This window comes from Mauremys mutica, chromosome 2, assembly GCF_020497125.1.
Source record: "Mauremys mutica isolate MM-2020 ecotype Southern chromosome 2, ASM2049712v1, whole genome shotgun sequence".
Lineage (NCBI taxonomy): Eukaryota > Metazoa > Chordata > Testudines > Geoemydidae > Mauremys > Mauremys mutica.
In genome coordinates this window covers 139,326,774-139,353,319 of record NC_059073.1, presented here as the reverse complement: position 1 = coordinate 139,353,319, position 26,546 = coordinate 139,326,774, and the positions used below count along the sequence as shown (strand labels likewise).

Genomic DNA, 26,546 nt, shown 5'->3' with positions numbered 1-26,546 from the left:
TAAACAAACCGGCCTGGCCCACCAGGGGCTTTCCCTACACAAGCGGCAACGCCAGTTTGAGAAACACTGCCTAAGATAGATAGAACTTTGTCCCTATGTACAAATTCCCACTGACTTCTAAAGAAGTTTTGCCCAGACAAGGACCAAGTAAACAATGAACAATCAGATCCAGAAACCTTTACTCAGACAAATCTCCTGAGTTAATGGGAATTTGGTGAGGTTTAAAATACGCAAGAACCCCAGGATTTGGCCCAAGTAAAATCAGAATAAGGGCTTCAGGGTCAGGACCAGACTGAAAGAGAAGGAAAGTTCTGAATAGTTTCACTTTACAAGCTGCAAATAGCAATTCCAGATACAGCTCAGCTTTCAGTGAAAATGAGGATGTTCCAGGAGGGAAGAGTGACTGCCCTAAGGTTCCAGCGTATAAAGGATTCCTCGGGGACTACCGTGACATTTTGAGGAAGCACAATCCAGTGGCTAAACCAGAGAGCGATGAGTCACATAATCTGGGTCCTCCATCATCTACAGCCCCCGCTGTGTGACCTTGGGCAAGGATCTCAGGCCAAAATTTTCAAGTGTCCCCTAATCTGGGCCTCCCAGTCTGAGGCACCACGGGCCTGATTTTCAGAGGTGCTGAGCATCCACAACTCCCATTGACTTGAGAAGTCATTATGGCCTTGCAGTGCTTCTGCTAATGAGGCCAAGGCATTTCAAGTTGTCTACCTAACCGGTGAGCCACCTCACGTTAGCAGGGGCGGCTCCAGGCCCCAGCACGCCAAGCACGTGCTTGAGGCGGCAAGCCGCGGGGGGCGCTCTGCTGGCGCCGCGAGGGCAGCAGGCAGGCTGCCTCCAGCGGTTTGCCTGCGGAGGGTCCGCTGGTTCCGCGGCTTTGGCGGACCTGCAGCAGGCGTGCCTGCGGGAGGTCCTCCGAAGCCGCGGGACCAGCGGACCCTCCGCAGGCAAACCGCCGGAGGCAGCCTGCCTGCCGTGCTTGGGGCGGCAAAATCCCTAGAGCCGCCCCTGCACGTTAGTGAGCGTTTTTGAAATGTGGAGCCTTTCTGCTTCCCAGTTACCAAGGCTGTAAGATGGGGCTAATGATACTTATACGGGTCTTCAGCTTGAGACCTTCAGACATCTGACACGACAGAAATATCTTTGTCATAAGCGCCACAGTAATTCAAATAAAATATAATGGTCATCATTATTATCTAGTATTTCTTGCATGGACAGAACAAGCAAACACGAACTTCCAGCCTCAATATCCTCTCTTCCCTTCCTCCCATCTGTCTGTGAAGCCAATATTTCTTAGGGCACACGATGTGAACCATATTCATGGCCACATTAATCGAGGCATGAGGCAGTATATGACATGACCCAGAATAGGGGGAATGAAGTGAAAATGTGTAATGTCCTCACCTCTTCAGGTCTACTCAATACATGCCCTTCAGGGCCTGTGATTCCCAGGTCCAGGATCCTTTGCTGTTCCTAAGGCAGGAAAAAACAAGAAGATGTCACAAAACAATGTCATTTCTAATTCCAGGAGCTGGAGAGATTTGGAAGAGACGTAAAACTGAGATCCCTGTCATCTGTGCTCTCTAGATATCCCACGGTACTTTCACAAAGGCAGGAGTAGTAGAACCGGTGTTCAGACTAACTCCCAGTGTCTGGGTAATTACCAGAGCTCTGCAAACCCTTGCCATTTCATTCATAGTGTTGTCATGCCAACCTTTCCTCTGATTTCACTTCACAGCCCTGCAAGTTGCAGGTTTGAAAGAACAAATAAACTTCCCCCCAAACTATCAGGCCACGTGTTGCAAACCTATGCAACTCCAAGTTGCGTGATCTAGGCCTCATGTGTAAAATAAGTGTGACCTCAGCCTCAGGACCCAGTTATTTATTTATTTATTATATTTCTATTGCAATAGTCCCTAGAGGCCAACCAAGTCCAAGTCCCGTTGTGCTAGGTGCTGTACAAAACATATAGTAAATACGTTTCTTCACTTCCTATCCTAAACTGCTGTGTAATATTAATATACACAGTGGCCACCTTCCACCCCAGAGATGGTTGCATTTCAGTGATGGGTGAAAAGATTTATGTATAGTTTGTAACTGTTATGGAATAAAACTCGCTATAGAAACCTGAGGCATTGTTGTTCTCTTACTGTGAGCTACAGGGGCAGTACTTTTGAAGTATAGCTCTGCTTTCTATATGGAAATGTCTATGCTACTTGAGACAGCGCCTTCATAGAATCATAGAATATCAGGGTTGGAAGGGACCTCAAGAGGTCATCTAGTCCAACCCCCTGCTCAAAGCAGGACGAATCCCCAGACAGGTTTTTGCCCCAGATCCCTAAATGGCCCCTTCAAGGATTGAACTCACAACCCTGGGTTTAGCAGGCTGATGCTCAAACCACTGAGCTATCCCTCCCTGTAGCGAGTCGGTGTGGCTCCCCTCCTGCCCAGCAGGGGGCGCTCCGTCCCAGAAGCCCAGCTGGGCTGAGCCACCACTTCCTGTCCCCGCCTCCCGGAAGTCAAGGGGCGGGACAGGAAGTAGAAAAGGAGAACGCCAGAGCTCAGTCAGGAGCCAGCCACCGCCGCGAGCAGACGTGCCGGCGGGAGCTCCAGACTGGGAACCCTCCAGGACCCGAGGCGGCGATCCGGACTGGCCCCCACTGCCCCGCGCCCGGTACGATGAGGAACCCGCGGAACTTCCCCGGGATCGGAACCCGGAGCAGCTGCTAGGACTTCCTCCCGTCCGGTACGAGGAGGAGCCGCCGCCGCCGCTTCCACCCTGCTGTTATCCGGAGGAGCCATCGGAGGCAGCCGGGCCGGACTTCCCACAGGAGTTGCCGGACCTGCCCCCAAGCCCTGGTCCTGCGGACCCCATGCCGATGGACTGGTCCGAACTCCCGGCGACCGAGGAGCAGGTACCCATAGAGGGGGAAATGGACTGTAGCCCGGGGATAGCCGACCCCTGTCAGGCTATAGGCACCGAGATGCCCATGTCGGTGTGTTTCGGTCAGGACCCCACTGACCAGCGGCCGTGCTAGCCGCTAATAGGGCCCCGGGCTGGGACACAGTGGAGTGGGTGGGCCTGTGTCCCCCCTGCCACCCCACTCACGGGTGGCAGTCTCCCCCTCACCCCAACGCAGACAGACGCCTGCACTGACCTGAGTGGCTGTCGTTGCTCAGCTCCTGACGTCAGGACCTGAGCCCTAAACTGAACTGCTGTAGTAAACTGTTGGTACCCCGCCCCCTGATCCAGAGGGCCTGGGTTTTATATTGAACTGGTGTTGCCCAGCTCCTGCTGTAAGGATCTGGGCGTAGAACTGCTATTATGCTGCCCCGCCCTAATTGAGGGCCTGGGCTTACCCTGATAGACTGTGTGCCTTGTGTTCGTCCCCTGCCTGAGGGTCTGAACCCGGACCTTATTGGGACTGATTGCTGTTGCCCAAGCCCCTGCTCCAGAGGGCCTGGGCTTAGTGGGACTGATTGCTGTTGCCCAAGCCCCTGCTCCAGAGGGCCTGGGCTTAGTGGGACTGATTGCTGTTGCCCAGCCCCCTGCTCCAGAGGGCCTGGGCTTAGTGGGACTGATTGCTGTTGCCCAGCCCCCTGCTCCAGAGGGCCTGGGCTTATTGGGACTGATTGCTGTTACCCAAGCCCCTGCTCCAGAGGGCCTGGGCTTATTGAGACTGATTGCGGTCACCCAGCCCCCCTGCTCCAGAGGGCCTGGGCTTATATTGAACTATCGTTATTCAGCCCCCCCCTGATCCAGAGGGCCTGAGAACGTGAGACGGTGCTAACCCTGATTTTGTGCCGTCCCACCAGTTAGAGGGGACAAGAAGCGAGTCGGTGTGGCTCCCCTCCCGCCAGCTGGAGAGTTGAGCCTCGACCAACAGCTTACACTCCCCCATATCTTAGTGATTTCCTGCTATGGGTTTTAAGAGCGGGCTTTGGAGTTTGAACACCTGACAGCATAATGCAGCTAAAATTCCACAGAGCAAACAGATAAGATACCTCAGCAATGATGTCACCGTTCTCAGCATGAACTTGAGCTATGGCACCTATATCACGGATTACGCTCAGGACCTCGTATATCTAGGAGAAAGACGGGACACCATATGATATATACCTTTTGGTCTTACAAATACTCCAGTGTTCTTGTAGCTTAAATGTCCTTTAACTTAAGCTGTTACATAAAACCGAAACAAAAGGAAAGTGACTGAGACAGACAAGCTCCCTTTAGCTTGCCGTAAAAGATAAGGCGGTAGACTGGGACTCAGAGCTGGGTTCAGTTCCTGCCCCGGCCATTGATTTGCTGAGCCACTTCACCTCTCCATGCCTCCGTTTCCCCATCTGTAAAATGGGGATAACAATAACGGCCTCCTTTCTAAAGCACTTTGAGACTCACAGATGAGCAGCACGATATAAGAGGTAGGTATTATTACTTATTATTATTATTATAATGGAGCACAAAACAGGAATTGGTATGTTCTCCAGGGCATTATCAGTAGAAGTTCTAAGGGCCCAAATTTTCAAAAGTGGCATCTTTAATGCCTCACATCATGGGTGCCCAACCTGAAAAGCACTGGCCCTGATTCTCAAAGCTGATCAGCGCCCACAACTCCCACTGCATTGTGGGAGTTGCTGGAGCTCTGCCTCTCTGACAGTGAGGTGCATTGGGTCTTATGCTGAGCATCCAAAGATGGGGCTCACAAAATCCGTGACCACATTTGAAAATTTTGACCATGTTCTTAGATAAAAAAGACCAATTTTTTAGTCACCTCTTACTCAATTCAAAGCGAATGTCAGACACTGAGGAAAATCTCCATCACGTCACGTTTGGAAGTAAAAGCCTTCTGCATCCCAACAATGAAACATATCCAATGACTGAGGAGTGCAGATAGAATTGCCACAGGGAATTTTTTCTTAAGGTCTCAATGATTCCAATAGTAAACCCAAGAGGTGCTTTCCCAGTTAAAATCAGGCACTAGTTCCCAGAATAGCGTGTGTAACACATGCTAACCAGCTTGGCTTTGTCTCCCTCTAACGGCTAGACCACATAGAGAGGTTTATGAGTCTGGTACTGCCTCCAAATTAAAGGGCCTGGGGTAAAATCGTGGCCTCACTGAAATCAATGCGCATATTGCCACCGACTTCAATGGAGCGAGACTGTCAGCGCTGCTCTTTTACCTCCAGCAGGAGAAGCTCTTGCTTTTAGATCCAGAGGCCTCCGGTTCAATCCCGGCTGACGGCATAATCTGAATCATTGATACAGGCATAGAACATCGATTCATAGAGTTTAAGGCCAGAAAGGACTATTAGACCATCGAGTCTGACCTCCTGTATAACACAGACCATTAAATGTCACCCATTTGTTCCTCTATTGAGCCCAATAACCTGGGTGTGGCTAAAGCATCACTTGTGAACGTAAAGCCCTCCTACCTGAGAATCTGTTAGCTGGAAGTGATCTTTAAAGGCCATGTAAACCAGGAAGGAATTCACACCTAGCAGAGACAAAACAAAGAAAACACCCAGGATGTACAAGTAATAGACATAGATAACGTTGAAGTTACAAGTGAGCCAGGCACAAGTTACATAAACAAAGTGATCCACACAGAAGTTAAGTTAATAGATGGGCTGTCTAGCCATAACAGCTCCAGAGCCTGATTCTCCTGCCACTCATGTTGGTGTAAATCAGGAGGAACTTCAGTGAAGCTAATGGGAATACACTGGTGTGAGTGAGAAGAGAATCGAGCACAAGGTTCTTAGAGCTAAAACTGACTATACGGTTTGGAAACTGCAGAGTAAGACAGTCCTGGCCCTGTAATATTCCACCTGTCTTGAACTGAATAAGGAGGACTCTCCCCTTCCTGCCAGAGTGGACCAGATGTACCATTGAAACAAGCATAGACACTGGCTGGCTTTAAGAAACTTTTAACCTCTTCCCATCAAAATGAACTGATTTTGCATCTGTTCAATGGAACGGTCTGCTACGGACAGCCCAATCCTTCTTGGCTCTGAGGGCCAGATCCTCGGCTGGAGTAAATCAAGGTACTTCCAATCAAATCAATGGCGCTATGCTAATTTACACCACCTGAGGATCTGACCTTTTGTGCCTCCTGGGAAGTGTGCAGCATCCTCAGCTCCTGTGAAAATGCAATGTCAGGTTAAGGTGCTCAGCACCTGGCAGTATCAGCCCCTTGGACTGTGCGCCATGCATGACAATGGACCTACCCCCACTGGAGTTAATGTGAGTTTGTCATTGACTGCACTGGGAGCAGAATTGATCCCCCAGTTTGTAATGTACTGAAATACACCGGGTATGACCGTACAACTGACGAGCCCTGGAAACGCTACTGGAAATAAGATGTGGACCTCTCTGGGCTCCTCCGGAGAGCAGAAATAATAAAGAAATAAATTCAATCTGCTGTGAAACACACACAACACTTAATAAATCACAATTAAAGGCCACCATCTTCTTAGCCATGTGGCATTTAATAACTCCACTAGTAAGAATGATGGAGCCCACCCTGTGGCAGAGAGGAGAGCTCAGCCTTTAGGGCACCACTCAACACCAAAAAGGAATAAATCTTTTGGATTCAGCTTTGTGGGAGTCTGAGCAAAAAAATAAGCCAAATACCTGAAAAATGGGTACTGGCTGCCTGGTTTCACAACCCCTCCTGCTAGATGGCTGGGGAATTACTAACAAAGCGTTTCTACAGTTCATGCAAATCGGCCTCCCCTCCCCTGCACTCTATAGCACGACAGGGTAAAAATTCTTAACCAGGATGTGTAGGAAAACCACCATTAGGATGTAAAAGTTTGTTGGTGGTGGTTTTTTTAAACCATAAACAGGATGGAAAATCCTTCCAGCCCAGGGACGAAAAGTCAAGGAAATCAGAGATGGGAAAGACCTATTCACTCATCTTATCTAACTCTCCTACCTTCGCTGGCCACTGAAGGATTGTTCTTCCTGAGCCGGATTCTTTTCTCGCTTACTCTAGTTTAACTCCAGGAGTTACTCTGGACTTGCACCATTGCAAGTGAAAGGAAAGTCAGGCCGCCTCTCTCTCCCCTGGATGATTTACAGCTCTCTTGCTGACACCGGCCAATGGGGAGAGAAACGTCCTACAAAAGCGTCGCCATCACTCCTCTAGGGAGATGCCCATCTCCAGAGAAGGTACAGATCCTCTGTGGCTGCAGCTCACCAAACCTCCATTGAAGACAATGCAGCTATGCCAGTTTAGATCATCTGAGGATCTGGCATGCCTTGTTCTGAATGACATGGGTAGCTCTCCACGGCACCCATGGGCAATACCACCCCAGCCGTCACGTCTTACCCCCTACACATGGTCAGTGCAGTCTCCCTGCCCAAACGCCACTCCAGAAGGAAGGATTCAGAACGGCAACACTGGATTCCATTCCCACCCCGTATACTAACCTTGCTTCTCCAGCCCCCCTACCACACTGCCTCCTGATATACCAAGCCCCAACAAAAAAAACAGACCCCATTCTGAACTGTGATCTGGCCGTTAATTTTGACCAAAACAAATAAAAAGAGAATAAAATTTGAATCAGTAAAAACATATCGATTTAAATGATCCCAAAACTTACCGTGGTCTTTCACCAGGGCTTCCATCTCCTCCTGTACCCCTTTATGCCACTCCGTGATATCCACATGCAGAGAGTAGTCGCAGCAAGACTTGCCATCCGCCCATTCTCGCCACTGGTCAAATGCCGTGAGCAAGCTGGTCCCTGGTTCCGGAACTACGTGATCAACTGGAAAAGACATAAAGCATTTGCACCCGTCAATATGCGTCCAAAGGTCTTTAGCAGCCATCCAAGACAGATCGCGCTTTCCACTGACTCTCTGAAACAGGACGTTTTCCCCTCTCTCTAAAGAAAAATTGGAGTTTGAAAAGATCTGTGTGTTTCCCAAAGCCCAGCGTTCGAGAACCCACTCTGCCATTTGATTACAAGCAAAAACTAAAGGAGGAAATAATTCAGTTACTAGAGTGTTTCACTGCAGGAGTATGTGAATGGAGCAGATGAAATTCCTAGTTCAAAGCCAGTGCAAATTCAAACCATTGCAATTATATGTACAGTTACTCCCCTGTTTCCTATTAGGGTTACAAACAATGACAGACAAGAAGGCCCCGCCCTCCATGAGCATCAGTGAGTAGCTTTCCAGTCAAACTGAGGGACATCTTTGTCTACTCTGTGCCCCATGAGACGCTGGATAAGGTACCCCAAAGGGTTTGGAGTGTATTATCACACCTCGGAGGCTCCAGTTACGGACCAGGACCCCACTGTGTTCAGCACCGTACAAACACAGAACAAAAGGACTGTCCCTACCTGTAGCAGGGTGGTCACCTGCTCTTGCCCTGAAGGGCTTAAAACAGCCCAGGAGAGGGCTGTGGCTAGGGCAAGAAGCCTGGGCTGATTGGGGAAAGTAGGCTCAGCTGTGGTCATGCCCCAATCAGGCCCAGCTGGCCCCTATAAGAGGCTGTGAGCCAGAAGCCCAGGGAGTCTCTCTCTAGCTATAGGAGGAGGCCTGGCTGGAGGGAGCTAGACACAAGGTATCTGAGCCCTGGTCTACACTAAGCTCGTGAATAACGTAGCTGAATTCGAACTACCCTAGTTCGACTTACTTACCGTCCAGACGCCGCGGAAGCGAACTCCGCGGCTCCAGGGTCGACTCCGGCAACTCCTCCTGCCGCGGTGGAGTACCGGAGTTCGAACTAGCGCTTCCGGGGTTCGAACTATCGCGTCTAGATCAGACGCGATAGTTCAAACTCCGAGCAGTCGAACTCGCCGCGTCGACCGTCCCGGTAAGTGTAAACGTACCCTGAGTGAAGCAGGGCTGGGGAAAGGCTGAGGAGCTGGGGAGCTCCAGCCTGGAAAGCCCCAGGCTGCGGCCTAGCATTGGGCTAATAGGTACTGGGGGTTGCAGAGGGCAGCAGGTCCAAACCCTCCTTGCCAGTGATGAGTGGCTGATACTGCAGTCTGCCCCAGGGTGTGGGGCTAGACAATGACTGGCAGCAGCCATATACTGAGGCAAGGTGGGGATAGAGGGAGGAGGTTTCCCAGGGAGGGGAGACCCTGAGAGAAAGGGGTTACTGCCAAGGGGCAGCACCCCATGTAAAAGGGCACCGGGTCCAGGGAGGGACACGGGGGCCGGAGGACAGGCGGCTCACCGGCCTGCAGAGGGAGCTCCGGAGCTGAATCGAGCTAATTCCCAGGAGTCACCAGCAGGAGGCGCCGCAGGGGTGAGTCTGCTTGTGTATACTACCCTAAAGAGCTTCCAGTCTAAATACAAAGATGATATATTAAAAGGTCCACTTTCTGCACCTAGTCTCTGATTTGCTGCTACCATAATCCCACAACTAACACCAAAAGAGGGAGCAGCAAAGATTCCAGCGAGCAAGTTCAGCTTTTCTTTAAATCCACCAAAATAACTAAGGCTATAATTGTCTTTAAAACCTGCTGATAGACCCCTAATTTGCACACTGTAGTCAATCCAGAGACCATGGCAATTGTATATATTCGCGCACCCCTTCAATGAACTTCTTTTAAGGTGCCATTTGTAGATCCAGGGTGATAGTTACCTGTGTGCAGAGGGACCCAGACAAGATCTATGTACCACTTACATCCACCTTCAGCCCAAGGTTCAAATGGGGCTTAAGTGGTGCACAGTAGACCTTGTGATTGCTCTTGGCACAAGGGTGAGCTTCACCTCAAATACGTATGCACAAGGGAGGCCTTCCGAGTGTAATCTGAAAAGGAGCCCTGTACAGAGTCTACTGTATTGATTTTTTTTTTTTAGCACTAGCTGTATAACTTAGCTGTTAAAAACAACAGTCAATGCAAAAACTTCAGATTAAAGCCCTGTCTGAGCTGCCGATATTCTGATATTAGCCCACCCATAATGACTCCAACACAACCCCCCTACATCCCAGTTCATCATCCCCGCAACGCCCAAGCTGGGATCTGCAGCATTCCCAGGGAAGTTGGCAAATCTGGGTTCCAGTGGATGAAGAAGAGGCGAGTTCTAAACACCTTCACGGAGAACGTGCTGCCAGCCACCTCTTCTGAGAGGACTCCATTTCTAGGGCCTCCACTGATTGCAACTGAAGCAGCATCACATGAAGGAGGGAAGCGGGTCCAGAGCCATGAGGAACTTGACAGATTAGAACTAACACCAATGTCGTAGGTACAGGCAGCATAGTTCAGTGAACTAAGAGATCTGCATTCTATTCCTGACTCGGCCACCTGGCAAATCACTTCCCCTCCCCATGCCTCAGTTTCTCTGTCTGTAAAATTGGGATAATCATATTACCCTCCTTTGTAAAGAGCTCGGAGATCAACAGGTGAAAAATCCTAAAACCCTGAAACATGACGTTCAATATCCCCTCCAAAAATTGTTTAAATGTAAGTACTACAAGGAGCTCTCTCTCGAGTCAACAAGCCCTGAGGACCATGCAGTCAGAGGGCTCCACGTCCTGGAGAAAAAACACAAGCATGGAACAAGGCCACAAAGCCAGAGTCCGAAAGACTGGGCAGCTGCTCAAGGGGGAAGAAAAAGACAATCTCATGGCTTTAGAGGTCACAAATTGAACTTGTGTAGGCGCGAGGGGAGAGAAAAGAGCTGGGCTGATTGTACATTGGCCAACAGGGGGGAAAAAAACACATGAAACCTGTTTAGTTATCAGCAGAGAAACCAGAGCAGTTTAACTATATTGTTAAGTATCTGGGTTGCAGTCAGCCCAGCATTTGGCTCTAAATCATGAGGGAACTGCTGAAATGAGAGACGGAGTCCTCAGGCCCTGCTAGCCTTTGCCGTATCACAATCCATCCCTTTGCTCTTACTCAGAGCCAGACAAACCATCCAAGATTTACATGAGAAACTTGGTAGAAACAGCGTCGCTTCCCTGAACGCCTCATTAGCCGCAGCCAGCCGTCTGAATAAGTAACGATGTCCCTAAACTGCCTGAGATGAGCGAGTGTTCCAGGAAGTAAAGAGGATTACGTAAAGCAACCATCTTTGTTGCATGAATTAGAAGCTTTGGCCGTCGCTTCCATTTTTGTGACGGTGGCTACGTGACTGTCAGCAAGTAACGGTTACAATATCTGTGCCCTTCGAATGAAGTTGTGCCTGCAGCTAAATGTAGCAAGTAATTCTGCAAGGCGGGAGGGTGTGACGCAGAACGTTTTGCCGCCGCATTGCGAATTCAACTGCAGCTTAGATCCATAGGCGCAACAACTTCAACGGCAGCCTTTTGTGAAATTAGTTGGTGGGTCTCAGCCCGTCGTGAAGACCAGTTGCTTCCGCTCTGAATAGTTTACGCCGTATCTGAAAGCCTCATGAACATTTAAGAATGTAACCTCCAGTGCCCTGGTGAGATTGTGTCCCCATATTGCACAGTGGGAAATGAGACACAAAGACGTTAATTGACCCAGGTCATAGAGGAAGTCCGTGAAAGGGACAGAAATTGCACCATAATCTCCTGAGTCCCAGTCCAGTGCCCTTACCACAAAACTGTCCTTCCTTGGGCCACTTATTTATGTGTCTGAATATGGATTTAGGCATTTTACTTTTAGGCACCCAAGTCTTAAAATGTTGGTCGGAGTCTTCCTGAACCTCAGTGTGCACAATAATAAAAAGGGAATAGTTACCACCTAACACACCATGATGCTGAGAGGCTTAAATTGTTGAATGCTTGGATGAAAAGGGCTATAGAAGTGCAAATTAGAGCGCAAAGGGATCATTAGGCAATCTTGCCTCCTGGCATGAAAGGGTTAAACACCACACAGCTGTAAGATCCCAGCGCAAAGGATAGACTCTGGTGTCTCGAATCAGAACTTTGTCGCTCTCTTATTTCATGTGCTGTCCAAGTATGAGTAATTGGAAGTGGTGGGGGTTAGAGAGATGGAGAATCTCCATCTGATCTCTGACAAAATCAAAGCACAGCTGGTTATAATAAGGCTATAAAAATGGAGATGGTGGCACATCTGAGAGAGAAAATCAGCACTAGGGATTAGGAACATCTAGCGTGGAAGCAGCGTTGCTGACGCATCTTGTACAGCTTCCTTTAGCTCTTTGATGGTTTAAGACTATGCAAGCCAAATCTTGCTCCGTTTATGCACTCAGATCGAAAAGCTGCTGTCAGTTGATCATCATTGTCGAGACTATCTCAGGCTACTTTGCAAACCACATATTGCTAATTACCACAATGCCTAAGGACCAATTAAGAATGCAGTCCCACTTCTCTAGGCCTTGCACAAACACCGAGTGGTAGATGGACTCAGCCCCAAAGAGCTTACAATCTAAATAGACAAGACAAGACAGACACAGGGTGGGGAAAAGAGGTATAACAGAGCAAACGGTGTGATAGTAACACGGGTATGGTAGCAGTCAGAGACTATGGTAATGGGTACATTATAAACACTGGATAGATTTAGATTAGACAGCAACGCCAGACAAGACATATTTGCAACCAAGCGCAGTGTTACAATTGGTCATTACGGCCAGGCATCAGCAACAAAAAGGGAGAGACCAGACAGATCCGTTGGCTGTTTGTTAGGATGGTGCCATTTTCTCTATTTAAGGTCTCAATTAAAAACTATGCCCTCTGCCATAGTGGAGAGTTGCTAGCACCAAAGAGACCACATTTACTGCAGTGTAACAGGGTGCTGGCCTAAGAGGCACTGAACCAGCCCCTGTTAGCTCAGAACCTGCTAGCATGTTTCACAGGGGAGAAGGCCTATAAAGCTGGCAGGAAGGAATTGGAAAGGGGGGGAACAGGAGGAGTAAGGAGTGAGGAACTGCTGCTCCTAGCTAGCAACAGGAACTAGCTGTCCCCCAGGTGGCTGCCTATCTCCTATTGAATTGTACAGAGTTGTATATAGATGGTGGTGGGAACGAACACAGGGAAATAAAAGGACATTGAGTTTTGCAAAGTAAGAGGTCTCCGGCTGATTTGTACCGCGAGTGACGAAGCACTCGTCTACATGCAGGCTACCGCATGATGGTCTGATTGTTGTAGAGACGCAGCAGGAAATAAAAAGGCCCCAAACTCGGAGTGGAAAACAAATCTGGAATCCCCTCTGAACGCCTCTGAATTTCCAGGAGAGGAAGGGAGCAGAGACTCAAATCTACCCTTACAGTTTTGGTTCCAAATCAGACCTACGTGTCACCTACACCCAGGTTTGTACTGATGTAACTATTTTGGTTAGCAGTGTGATTTTTCTACCAAAATAGTTTAAATCAATACAGCCATACTGGCCACACAGTTATACTGGTATAAAGGTGCCTTATATTGGCATCCCTGCAGGTATAACTATAATAGTACAAGGCAGTTTGAATGTGTCCACACTGGTGGGGAAGGAGAGAGACCCAGCATGTTTTGTGCTTTTGGGAAGATGGCCAATTGAAAACCAGACCAGTGAGGTCAGAGCCCAGTCCCCCAGCCTCTAGAGGCTCCCTCAACTGTTCTTTAAAATGAAAATGTAAGAGCCAAAGCTCCAGCTGGTATCAATGAGCCTATGTCCATCTAAGTCTTTTAGATATCAGGGTCAGACACCAGAATCAAACAGGAAAGAACTAGGCACTGTCCCTGGATTAGTGAGTTGCAATTGTCCCTTGCCAGATGACCCCCCACTCCCATTAGCACTAGTGGGAGTTGTGCACATGCATCCAAACAGGATGATTTACTTCCAGGCCTCAGACAGAACTTGCTAGCATGGAGGGAAACAAAAGCGTTTTCTTTAAGATTGCCATGCTTCACATGTCTACAGAGAAGTTTATGAAAATCCAGCTGCCTCTTCCTCCCTTTTTCCCACACTCCTAGCTTCCCGCAATGACCCTGGGGTATTATCTGCTAGCAGACCACGGACGCAAGGGCTCCTGACCCACTAGTACACATAGAAAACCCAGTCTCGCAGATCACCCTGGAAGCTTCACATGTGAAATGCAGCGTCCCGTTCTGACCCTACTGAACAATTTGTCTCTTGGGAACCCCGCTGCTTGTACTGTTGTTAGTTTCTTTCCTTTGATTTGGAAGCGAGGGAATGGGATGTTCAATTCCTGGAGCAGTGTGTGGCTTAGCTACTTCAGGATGGATTCAAAAGAAACGCTCTCAGCAGATGCTGTTATCACCCCCTTACTTTGCATTTGTTTATTGCTTTGATTTTCTCCCTTCCCTGACCCAGATGTTTTCATCCTGGTCTCCATTATTACTACACAAACAATGCCAAATTCTAATCTTTAAAGAGGAAGCTGTCAACTGTGTTTAAGCTAAAGTTGAAAAAAGTGGCTGATGACACAGCCCTAAAGGACTAAAGTTGAAATTCTCCCCTGTGAAACACATAACTGCCTGCAAAACAGGACTTGAGTGATGCATAGATTTTGTGCTGGCTCTCTGAACTAGAGTCAATTTCATCCCTAATCCTGAAGGCCGAGATCCTCAAAGGTATTGACAGCGCCTAACTCCTACTGAAATCAATGGGAGTTGGGTGCTTCAAAAACTTTCAGGATCTGGGATGAAGTTCCTACTCATTTGTAAGCCAGGTCTTATTTAGGCCTATTTTCGGTGAGGTAAATGGAGAACCCAAGGTAAGGACCTCAAAAAATGATTCACTATGAATAGAAATCATTACATGCATTTAAATTTTAACCTTCTCCAAAGCAGAATTGGGAATCCCAAATGCAACAGTGTTGGGTTACTGTGTGGGAAGCAAATGGTGAAACTGACCAAAATCAAAAATGAAACTGACCAGTCTCTTATCATTGCTGAAAAGAGCAACACCACCACAATTCTACACTTAAGTGCGTAAATATATACATCTGTGCCCAGCTATCTGTTTAAAGCTCCTAGGGCTGAATGCTCAAAAGAAGATAGAAGGCTAAATAAAAGCTAGGAGCCTAACTCCTTTTGAGCATTCGACCCCTACAGGCTGATTTAGCACCCTAATTTAGGAGTCTGAGAAAATTGCTCCTCTGAGATGGAGAGAGTGACTTTTGTGAGGCACACTGGGGAAACTGCAACAGAAAGGTGAAGAGTGAAAAGATTCCCCTCTGAAGTTAATGGCAAAACTACTATTGACTTCTAAGGGGCCAGGATTTCACCCAAATTGTCTTGCCAAGGCCACAAAGAAGGAAATTTGCCCTAGCGCAGAGGGCTGGCATGGGCCTACATGCACCACTTCAGACCTCAAAATAAGGCTTAAATAGGACTGAAGTGGTGCGTCGGCCTTGTAACAGGAGTAAAATTTCACCCACAATAAGTGGCAAATTTGGGACCAGAACACTGCTCCCCAGACTCTAGGCTGGTGCATTACCTGCCAGCAACTCGTCCTTTTTATCCATGTCTACAGCATTGAGAATAAGCATCTAGTTAAAAAGATTGAATTGCTTTTTAAAAAAAAAAAAAGCTTTTCCCCTCTCTTCTTATGGCAAAACTAAGATATAAAACAAAGCACCAGCTGCTGTAACCCAGTGTAGCTCCGCTGACGTCAAAGAGGCAATGCTTTTTCACACAAGCTGAGGAGCTGGCTCAGAGATGACGGTGTTTTTGTTTATAGCATCAGAGGGGTAGCCATGTTAGTCTGTATCCACAAAAACAATGAGGAGTCCGGTGGCACATTAAAGACTAACAGATTTATTTGGGCATAAGCTTTCGTGGGTAAAAAAACCACTCAGTCTTTACAGTGCCACCGGGCTCCTCGTCGTATTTGTTTATAGCAAATCTTTATATTTTCCCCCTATGATCTTGGGGTGTTCAAAAGCCTCTGAATCTGAAGCATATTTTTCCCCTGGGCAAACAAGCTAGAAACCCAATTCCCATGGAAAATCAATGGGATTTAGGCACCTACCTGCTCTGAAAATCCCAACCACAACCCTTAAGACATTCCCTTTAATTGCCCAGGTCTACTCGGTCATTCTATGCAGTTTTCACTCTGCTTACCAGGTGCATCTGTTCTTACTCCCAACCCATTCCGACCACCACCCCCCACACCCGCATATCCATTGCCGCCTTTCTGTCTCTGTCACGCTCCCTTCCCTCCCTCCTGGTACAAAGTAATCAGCTCAAGATTAAAACCAGACAATAAGTCAAAGTGAGACAACAACACTAACCACTGTTAGCTTATCTGTGTGGCTTTAATGTGCAAGAGCTGGCATCTAGCCATGGTGAAATGTTATGCGTCCTCCAAGCACCAATGGTGGAACGCTGTGGGGGGGGGGAGATGACAGACATTAATGTATCTGACGGAGCAGAGCCATAACAGAGCTCTGTGCTACTTAAAGAGGGAAAGCAGAAAATGAGAGAAGCTGATCTGAAGGAAGCATTTCAAAACACACCCATTTACGGGGTGGGGGGGGAGAAAACATAACCACACATGAGCATGAAAATCCACGTAGGACAACTGAGTTATGATAGCAAACGTGCCCCTTTGCTAAACATTGCCATGTAAAGTTCCCTGTAACAAAACTTGTAATTGACCAAGCTGCATTGTTTTCCCCCAGCCCTATCAACATTTTCAAAGACAAAGTGATCAAAGGGTTATGCTAACATAGTAAGGATGCGTCAGTCTGTTTTTAAAGCGTTCAGCTCATAATTTGTTACATTCTGGTTCCACGTCCTGGCTCTAACACAGAGTCCCTAGATCTTGGGCAAGTTATTTAGGCGTAGATTTTCTCAACTGCTCAGGCTCATAGGTCTCTCATATAGGCACCAAAGTAAACAGACTGATTTAGATTGTGTGTGCCAGCCAACTCATGGAAATTCTGGCCTTTAGGAGACACTTCTGAAGATCTGAGCCCCATTGTCTGCTAGGTGTCCATCCATGGCTCTCAAAATGATTAATGAATCATCCTGCACTGCACCATGGCATTCTCTCCAGTTCACAGCTAGGCATGGGGGTGGGAGAAAGAGGCAGAAGTGATCACCAAGGCTTTGCATATATTAGCACTTTTGTCGGCAAAATTTTTGTCAATCAGGAATGTGAAAAAACACCCTTCTGCCCGACATAAGCTTCACTGACAAAAGCACCAGTGTGGACAGTGCTCTGTCGGCAGGAGAGCATCTCCTGCCGACATAGCTACTGCCGCTCGTTGGGGGTGGATTAATTATGACGGCAGGAGAGCTCTCTCCCATTGGCATAGAGCGGCTTCATGGGAGTCCTTCCGGTGGCCACAGCTGTGCTGCTGTAAGGTCTGTAGTGTGGACATGACCTAGGGTAAAATTTTCAACAGCACTAAGCAACATAGAAGCCCAAACCACCCTGACTTTCAATGGCTCTTCTGAAAATATTACCCCAAATCTCAAAAGGAGACACCAAAAATTGGGTTTTAATTTTTAGAAGAGCTTAGAAAGCCCAACCCCCACTCCTTAAATTAACAGGATCTCCAGGTGGCCTGCAACCCTGAAAAAAAATCAGGCCCTTAAGCATCTCAAGTTGGACACCTCCCCGCCCCCACTAAAAAGAAAACAGGAGGCATTCAAAATTAGTGGCCACTTCTGAAAACGTTGGCCTTACACACTTTGCATCTTAGTTTCCCCAGCTGAAAAATGAGGCCAACAACACTTCGCCCTCTCACAGGGACTTTGGGAGGGTTAGTCAATATTTATAAAGCCCTTTGAAGAGGGAGAGGCAAATTCATTCCTAAAACAGCTTGGATCTATTTGGCCAGGAAAGTGCCAGCTAATGCGATGATCTTCTGCATGGCAGTGGAAAGTGTTGGCTTTCTTTTAAAGAAGGAAGTTTTATTCAAGTAACTGGTGCACTCTGAATGGAAAGGCTCATTCTGCAGAAAGACATGGATGTTAATCTGATCACATCTCCGGCTGTCTTTTCAAGATGTCACAGGTATGACTGCACCATTCCACCATGTATGAAATGGAACAACTCATCTGTGACATCACAGAAGGACTGCCGAGAATCATCCAGCCCTCTGACTACTACCCCATGCTGTTCTCCCATGTGGGCACTAATGATACTGTAGGGTATGACCCCGAGCAGATCAGAAGTGACTACAGGGCTCTGGGTCTGAAGGTGAAGGAGCTGGAGGTAGAGCTGATGTTCTCATCATTGATCCTTCCCGTCAAGGGTAGGGGCCCAGGCAGAGACAGCCACATCCTGAAGGTGGATGCATGGCTGTGTTCACCAGGAGGGCCTCAACCACAGGATGCTCTTCCGAGAAGAAGAACTGCTGAGCAGAGATGGGGGTCCACCTATCAAGGAGAAAGTATCTTTGGATAGAGACTGGCTAACCTAGTAAGGTGGGCTTTAAACTAGGTTCTACAGGGACAGGAGACAAAAGCCCACAGGTAAGTCCAAACCATGGAGACCTGTGAGAAGGGTCAGAATTGGGGGAGTTTGGGGGGGGGGGGAGGAACATGGACAATCATAACAAGGACAAAGGAGAGACAAGAGGGAATACAGAGGGGAAATCTAATGAACACCTTAGATGTTTGTATACTAATGCAAGAAGTGTGGGGAATAAAACAGGAAGAGCTAGAAATACTAGTGAATAATCACAATTTTGACATAATTGGCATCACAGAGACTTGGGATAATTCACATGACTGGAATATTGGTATAGAAAGGTACAGCTTGTTCAGAAAGGACCGGCATGGAAAAAAGGGAAGAGTTGCGTTGCATATCAACCATGTATTCATCAGCACTGAGGCTGAGCTAGAGGTGGAAGGCAGACCTGTTAAAAGTCTCTGGACAAAGGTAAAAAACAAGGGTGATGTCATGGCAGAGGTCTACTGTAGAGTCAGACCACCTAACCTGAAAGAATAGGTGGATGAGGCACAGGACTTGGTGGTGATGGGGAACTTCAACTATCCAAACACCTATTAGGAAAATAACACAGCAGGGCATAGCTTATCCAACAAGTTCTTGGAACGTGCTGAAGACGACTTTTTATTGCAGAAGGTGGAGAAAAAGACTAGGGGAGATGCTGTTTGGATTCTCACAAATACGGAGGAACTGGCTGAAAATTTGAAGGTGGAAGGCAGTGTGGGTGAAAGCAATCATGAAATGATGAGTTCCTGATTCTAAGGAATGGTAGAAGGGAAAATGATAGAATAAAGACAATGGATTTCCAGAAGACAGACTTCAGCACACTCAGGAGAATTGGTAGGTAAGGTCCCAGGGAAAGCAAGTCTAAACGGAAAAAAAGAGTTCAGGAGTGATGGCAGTTTTTAAAAGAGACTTTAGTGAGGGCACAAGGGCAAACCATCCCAATGTGTAGGAAAGGCAGTGTGGTAAGAGACCACCTGGCTTAACCAGGAGATCTTCAATGACCTGACACTCAAAAAAGAGGCATACAAAAAGTGGAAACCAGGTCAAATTATGAAGGATGACTATTAAAAAAACAATACAGCATTTAGGGACAAAATTAGAAAGGCCAAGGCCCAAAATGATATTAAACTAGCTATGGACATAAAGAGTAACAAGAAAACTTTTTACAAATACATTAGAAGCAAGAGGAAGACCAAGGACAGGGTAGGCCCGTTACTCGATGAGGAGGGAAAGACAATGACAAAACATGCAGCAATGGCCAAAGTATTAAATGCCTTTTTTGTTTTGGTTTTCACCAAAAAGGTTAGCAGTGATTGAAGGACTAAGTCTATGTCTACACTACCGCCTACATCGGGCAAGACACATATCGCTCAAGGATGTGAATATTCTACCCCCCTGAGAGACATACATTACGCCAGTGTAAGAGATAGCGTGCATAGCGTTATGTTGGTGGGAGAGCATCTTCCACCACACACGCTGTAAGAGTAGCCATGCCCTAACATAGTGAATATCAGTTTGGTGGGGTAGGATGTGTGGCTAAAATAGAGAAATATCAAGCTAAGAATTACGTAGACAAGTTACATGGCAGGCCCTGATGAAATACATCCTAGAATACTTAAAGAACAGGTTGCTATAAAAAGGAAGGTGGTAAATTGTTCTCCTTAGCCACTGAGGACAGGTCAAGAAATAATGGGCTTACATTGCAGCCAGGGGGATTTTGGTTAGACATCAGGAAAAACTTCCTAACTATAAAGGTTGTTAAGCAAATTACCAAGGGAGGTTGTGGAATGTCCGTCACTGGAGGCTTTCAAGAACAAGTTAGACAAACACTTGTCAGGGATGGTCTAGATAATACTTAGTCCTGCCTCAGTGCAGGGGACTGAACTAGATGCCTATCGAGGTCCCATCCAGTCCTACATTGCTATGATTCTTCTACACAACAGCATGGATTTATATAATGGTGCTAGGATCTACATCCAATTCATAAACTTAGCTCCAGGGACCCGTCTCTCTAAGGCCTTGTCTACACTTACCGAGGGATCGATGCGCAGTGATCAATGCATCGGCAATCGATTTAGCAGTCGACCGCAGATCGCTCTCCTGTCGACATCACATAGTGTGTACCCCGCGGTAAGTAGATCTAAATACGTCAAATTCAGCTACGTTATTCATGTAGCTAAAGTTGTGTAACTTAGATCGATCTCCCCCTGTAGTGTAGACAAGGTCTTTGGTACTTATGTGGCCCCCTTTCCCATACTATCAGAGTATCTCACAATCTTTAATATATTTATCTTCACACCACCTCTGGGAGGCAGGTCAGTGCTATTATCCCCATTGTACAGATTGGGAATTGAGGCACAGAGAGGCTAAGGGGCAGATTTTTAAAAATATTTAGTCATCTAACTCCCATAGTCATCTAAATAGCTTTAAAAATCTAGCCCCCTAAGTGACTTACCTGAGGTCCGTGGTGGAGCTGGGGTATCTGGGTCTCCCATGTCCTATGCTAGCTCCCCTAACCACTGGAGTATCTTTCCTTTCAAGCCCTAGTCTTGGTGGATCACAGAAGCCACACACTGCACAGGTGTAAGTGACAACACAATGAGCAAAGCAGGGGGAATCTAGGCCCCAGGCGGCGACACGTTTTAGGATCCAAGCTATGTTCGATGTCTGTAAAGCACTTTGAAGTTCCCAGAAGAAAAGCAGCAGAACATCCAGAGTGTTTTTAATTCTGCTGCCACCAGTTAGCTCACGAGAAGCCCGATGGCCTCTCCAAGTCTTGGAGTGACAGATATTCGGCTTCTTTCAACCACAGCCCTTTAATCAGCAGCACATTTTTTTGTGATGGGTGGGGAATAATGGTTTTATTGTTTCCTGCTATTGTGGCGCACGCGTTTTTATTTTTTAGCATCCTGCTTCGTTTTTCAGAGACCTTGCTTTGCCTAACCACCTTTTCCTGACATTTCTATTCATAGCGTTCAGTTCGAATTTCCACCCACAAGTGCTTTTCAACAGGACTAAGCATCTGTCTCATCTAGAACACACGTGAAATTTCCCCAAGTGCTGAGCTAATGAACAACACTGACAGAAGGGGGAGGGACAGAAATTGCTCAATACTAAGGTATAAAAGCCAGTTTGGCTCTTCAGTTAGGGACCATGTCAAAAGTTCTGCACATAATAAAAACACGACTCTGAGTTTCTAACTCCCATATTAAAGACCTTCCTCTTAACAAGCCAGATCAAAGCTCTAACTAACTAATATGTGCATATTGCTTAAGAGGAGTTTATAATGTGTAAATCCTTAACAGGAATGAACTAAACGATTACCAGGCATCCCGCCCCAAACCAGATTTTAAACAGTGGCTTGGTCATTATAACATCCACATTTAAGACTGAGTAATGCTGCTTAATCTTCCCAGCAGCAGTTCCCGCTGCATCTGATGAAATTTGGTTATTTTACTGGGTTGTACATCTTGCTGCAAGCCACTTCATTGAAAAGCGTAATTAAAATCTCTATTGCGCCTACAGGCACGATTCTGATGAAACAGAGTAGTGCAAGAACAAGGTGTAACTCCCAAAAAGTGAATAGAACCACCCCAGCGTAAGTTGGAGCAAAATTGGGCCCCCACCACCCAGTTTCTAAAGCGACTGGTGGTTTAAGGGGTCTCCAATTTTTGGATGCTCAGCTTGACTCACCTTACAGGAGCCAGATTTTTGGAAAGTGCTGGGCATCCACGCCCCTTTAAGGTATCTGATGTTGAGCACTGAAAACATGAAGCCCCCAAATTAACTGGTCCCTTTTGAAAACTTAAGCCAACATCTTTTTTCATACCGTGAAAATACTTTGAACTTTTAAGGCCAAATTCAAACCTAAGATTCTTTCACGGGCACCGAGTACCTTTCACCCAGACACTTCAAACTCTGCACTAATACATCTTCACAGCACCTTTATGAGGTAAGCGAGTACCACTATCCCCATTCCCCAGATCAAGAAACTGAGGCATGAATAGGTTCTGGGCCTTGTCCAAAAATCACACAAATTAGCACAACAGCCTGGAAAACCCCTCGTATTAGCCACTGGAACAGGATTCCCTCACAGCGCCATTTAGCTCCACAAATACTGTGAACAGGGAGAGATTCAGCGACGTATGGCATAAAGACATGACAGAATGGAATTTAGCACACAGTCTCCTCCCTGAAGAATGGGCAACTGGGCACGGGGAGACGTGTTAGGGATGAAGAATTGGACGTGTTCCAAATAAACCCACAAAACAACCACCATGGCACGAATATGATGTTTGCTGCCATCACATTGTACACTCTGTGGTATACCCCTTTCCCTCCTCCTACGTCTGCCTTGTCTATTTAGACTGTAAGCTGTTTGGGGCAGAGACTGCTACTCTATATTTGTGCGGTGCCTGGCCTATTCTTAGTGAATTCTTAGGCATGACTGTAAAAAGCATGATTAATAATACACTTCAGAGACTTATAAACCACAGGCCTGACCCTCAGCTGATATAAATCAGCTTAGGTCCAGTGACTTTAGTGGAACGACATCGATTTACACCAGCTAGAGATCTGGCCCAGTATTTCTTACAATGCTTCCCAAAAGTTTTCAATGCTCTGTTACAGTTGCAGCCTAGAACAGAGATGACTTTTTAAGTTGATCTATATCTTATATTTTTTACTAATTTACACTGAATTCCACAGCGGAGAAACAGACCCACACAAAACTGTCTCAACATACCATACCTCAAACTGCTTCCCACTAATTCCCAGACCCTCCCACAGGGATTTTTCCCCCCCACCTTTCTATTTCCAAATCCTTTTATAAAAAGGTTAACTGCTTTAGCCTAGATTCTCATGAGAGTTTATTAAAAGCCCTACACAGTGGCATTTGCTGTGCTAATACAATTGTTTGTTTGTATGTCTCTGATAGCTAGTCCCAAGGAAAGAAAAATACATGATGTCACTTTGTTTCGTGTCTGCCTAGAGCCAAAATTAGACTTTTTTTTTAAATCAAGAACTGGACCAGATTCAGAAGAATAAAACGTGTCTGAAGACTCAGAATGTACCATAATGTTCTGTTATCCCCTAGCCGACAACATAGAGGGCAGTGGATATTTCATTTGTCTTTTCAGTTGTCTGATTAGATCCAAAATACAAGAATAATAATGTAATGCCTTTTGGACCCAAATTGAAAGAGTAATAGGAGGCCATATGTCCAACCAATTAATTACCCTTTTCAGCTGTGGAAATTATTAAACATTCAGATCACAGGCCAAATAAATCGCTGGTTTCTTTAGATTAGGAATGTGCAGTGCCTCTGAGTATGTTTTATATCTCAGGGGGTGATCGTGCTAAAAAGAGCAGGGGAGGCAAGTTCAAATGAGACCTGTAAGGGCTTCAACTATTTATTTTCAGGCATAGTCCACAGCTGAAGCTCATGAATAAGCATGTAACACTTCAAAGGATAATTCAATATATAAAATGGTCTGCAAACCTAGAGGGTACAGGTGGGAGAAAAAGCAAGAGATTTACAGTTTGAGGCCTTGGATTTAAAGTCAAGGTAAAAAACATTTAACAATATCCAGAGGGCAAACGTTTGTTTAGAAAGAATCAGCTGGTGTAAAAGTCAGTGTAGCTCCACTGAAGTCCACAGAGTTTTGCCAGCTTTTTCCCCAGCTGAGAATCTGATCCTAATTTTGCTTTCCATCAGTGGAGTTGTTCTGGATTTAAGGCAGTGTTACCAAGAACAGTCTCCCTGGATTCTGATCTCCATTTCATTCTCTGGTGTTGCCTCCTGGAGCATTTGAGCCAAAGAGGGACAGACAAGCAAGACAAGATTTTTTACGAGAGTTTAAAATGGTTCTGACAAGGTTTTAGTTCGGCAGGAATAAGATGATCAAAATTATTTCTAAAAAACCCCCAAAGTCTCAGGGAGATCTGAGGCATATATGGCATCGCATTTTATTGGTAACGTAGGAGGTGCTACAAAGAGATTTTCTTATCGGAACATTCCTTTGTCTCTGTACAATCTCTGCAGAAATCTCCTCTCACCACACAAAGACCAGAAATTTCCTCTTTCTGTGATTTTGGTTAAGCGTTATCACAGTTTAAGAAGGGGGTCTAGAAATGTGTCAATATCAATCTCTGCTTCTGTTAACAGATTCAGGGCCCTGGTTCACCTCTCAATTAAACCTCACTTCAGTGCAGTTAACACCCCATTTACACCAGGGAAAGCCAGAAAATGGACCCAAATTTTCACATGTGCATGACGCTGGAATTTTGGTAGGATTCCAGCTGTGAGTGCAATACACATATGTGGTATAAACAAAGCACAATTTTCAGTCACAGGACAGTGTTCAACCCAACACTTTAGCACAGCGAATACCCATTTTCTGCACCAGTCAGCGTATCCATCGCCTTCTGACTTATAAAGCCCTAAATGGCCTGGGAGCTGGTTGCTGAGGACATCTCCTCTCACTCCATGCAACACTGCCACCACAGTGATCTTTGGAGGCACTTTAATTGGGGCACTCTCAGTTTCAAGGGAAAGGGATTGCTGGCAAGACACTTTCTGTGACATGCCCTTGACTTGGGAGCTCACATCTCCCTTTTCTGAAATAGCCTGAATCTCTTGGCCTTTTGAGCGCACACGTGTGTTTCCTCAAACTCCCCAGGAGTCTGAGAAGAGAAACTCCCATGATTTTGGGATGGGAAGAGGATTTGTTCCTGCCATTAATTTGATCGGATTGATTTAGGGATAGAGTTAAATATGAATGTGGCTCTTTTAATTGATGTACAAGCCCCTAGACCAGCTGGGTAGAACATAAGCTCTTTGAGGCAGGGAAATGGACTATAGGCCATTAGGAAATGGAACTTACCTAAGATGTTGTCACCTTTCAGTAGGCTTAGTATTCAAACAGAGGTTTGCCATTAGAATTCACATGTTAACGTCACATTTAAAAGGATCCTTAAGATTACTTAAAATCATCTTCTTCCCCCACCTGCTCCCACTTTACTTTTTGCTTGGGTATCTCAGACTATAAGGCCATGTCTCAGTTGTGGCTCAGTAGCCCTGACTGATTAATAGCAGTTCTAAGCACTCCACAAAAGGCTTTATTTTATGCAACTTTGATTCTGGATGAGTTGCACCAGTTCTGTGTTGCCTCCCCCAGCATCTCTTTACTCTTGTGGACCTTCATGCTGATGCTCATCTACTACGATCCTGGACGTCTCTCACACATTAAAGATGATCAGGCCAAGTCAGTACCTGGATGGAGCTACTGGATCCCCGTTTCTGCAGAGAATGATGCTAGCCAGTGTCATGTGGTTGATGGTACCATCTTTTTATATGTGGCATAAACCAGAGATTCTAAATACTTTTAGGAACTAAGTATTCCATGAAACTTTTCACAGCAGTAGCAGGAGTTAGTTCTGGATCCTGGCCAAATTCCAGGTTGGGTAAGTACAGCTAGCCCTTCTAAAGTTCCCCCCCCAACCTAAGCTGCACTGTAGTGATGTGGTGTACTGATAAAAACGTTGCTGTTTCATCTTAATGCTGGATGAAGTGATCCCTTTGCGTTCCAGAATGTGCAGAACCTAGGGTCCCATTTGGAGAAAAGATACTAGATAATGGGCTTAAATTCTCTTACACTGGTGTAAATCATGAGTAATTTACCTGAAGTAAATGGAGCCGGGGGGGAGGGGGGGGGGAAGAGGAGGAGAATCAGACCCTTTGTGCTACATACAGCTAAGGAATTAGGTTTTTAGAATAATATTACATGACTTGATTCCTCACTGTGAAATGCTATTGAAACTCTCCCCACTTCCTTTACACAAAGTGGTGTTGTGTAACAACAGAGGATCATCCTCAAGGAACTGTGACTGACTTACCCTCACGTCGCCACTACAGCATGCCAGAGAATTTCATTCATTTGTAAAAAATCATGGCGTGCCCAGGATTCCAAATATATACACCGCACAGATGCGACTGTCTGCAGGAGCAAAGCCATCTGGCTAACACTTGGACTATAGGCCATTAGGAAATGGAACTTACCTAAGATGTTGTCACCTTTCAGTAGGCTTAGTATTCAAACAGAGGTTTGCCATTAGAATTCACATGTTAACGTCACATTTAAAAGGATCCTTAAGATTACTTAAAATCATCTTACAGAGCAGCTTTCAACTACAGGGACCCAGAAGCATTTTAAATACCCGGGGTTTGAATC

The 26,546-nt window shown here is 46.4% G+C and overlaps 1 protein-coding gene across 5 annotated transcripts in view; it reads right to left on the bottom strand.

Moving 5' to 3' along the window:
- Positions 1-26,546, bottom strand: part of DPYSL2 (dihydropyrimidinase like 2) — a 96,920-nt gene that overhangs the window by 30,324 nt on the left and 40,050 nt on the right. For all 5 annotated transcript variants that reach the window (XM_045005591.1, XM_045005590.1, XM_045005593.1 and 2 more), the window contains 4 exons: positions 7,618-7,782; positions 5,446-5,507; positions 4,018-4,098; positions 1,417-1,485 (listed from right to left, as the gene is read on the bottom strand). In XM_045005591.1, the coding sequence (XP_044861526.1) occupies positions 1,417-1,485; positions 4,018-4,098; positions 5,446-5,507; positions 7,618-7,782 (377 nt within the window). The remainder of the gene's footprint in view (positions 1-1,416; positions 1,486-4,017; positions 4,099-5,445; positions 5,508-7,617; positions 7,783-26,546) is intronic.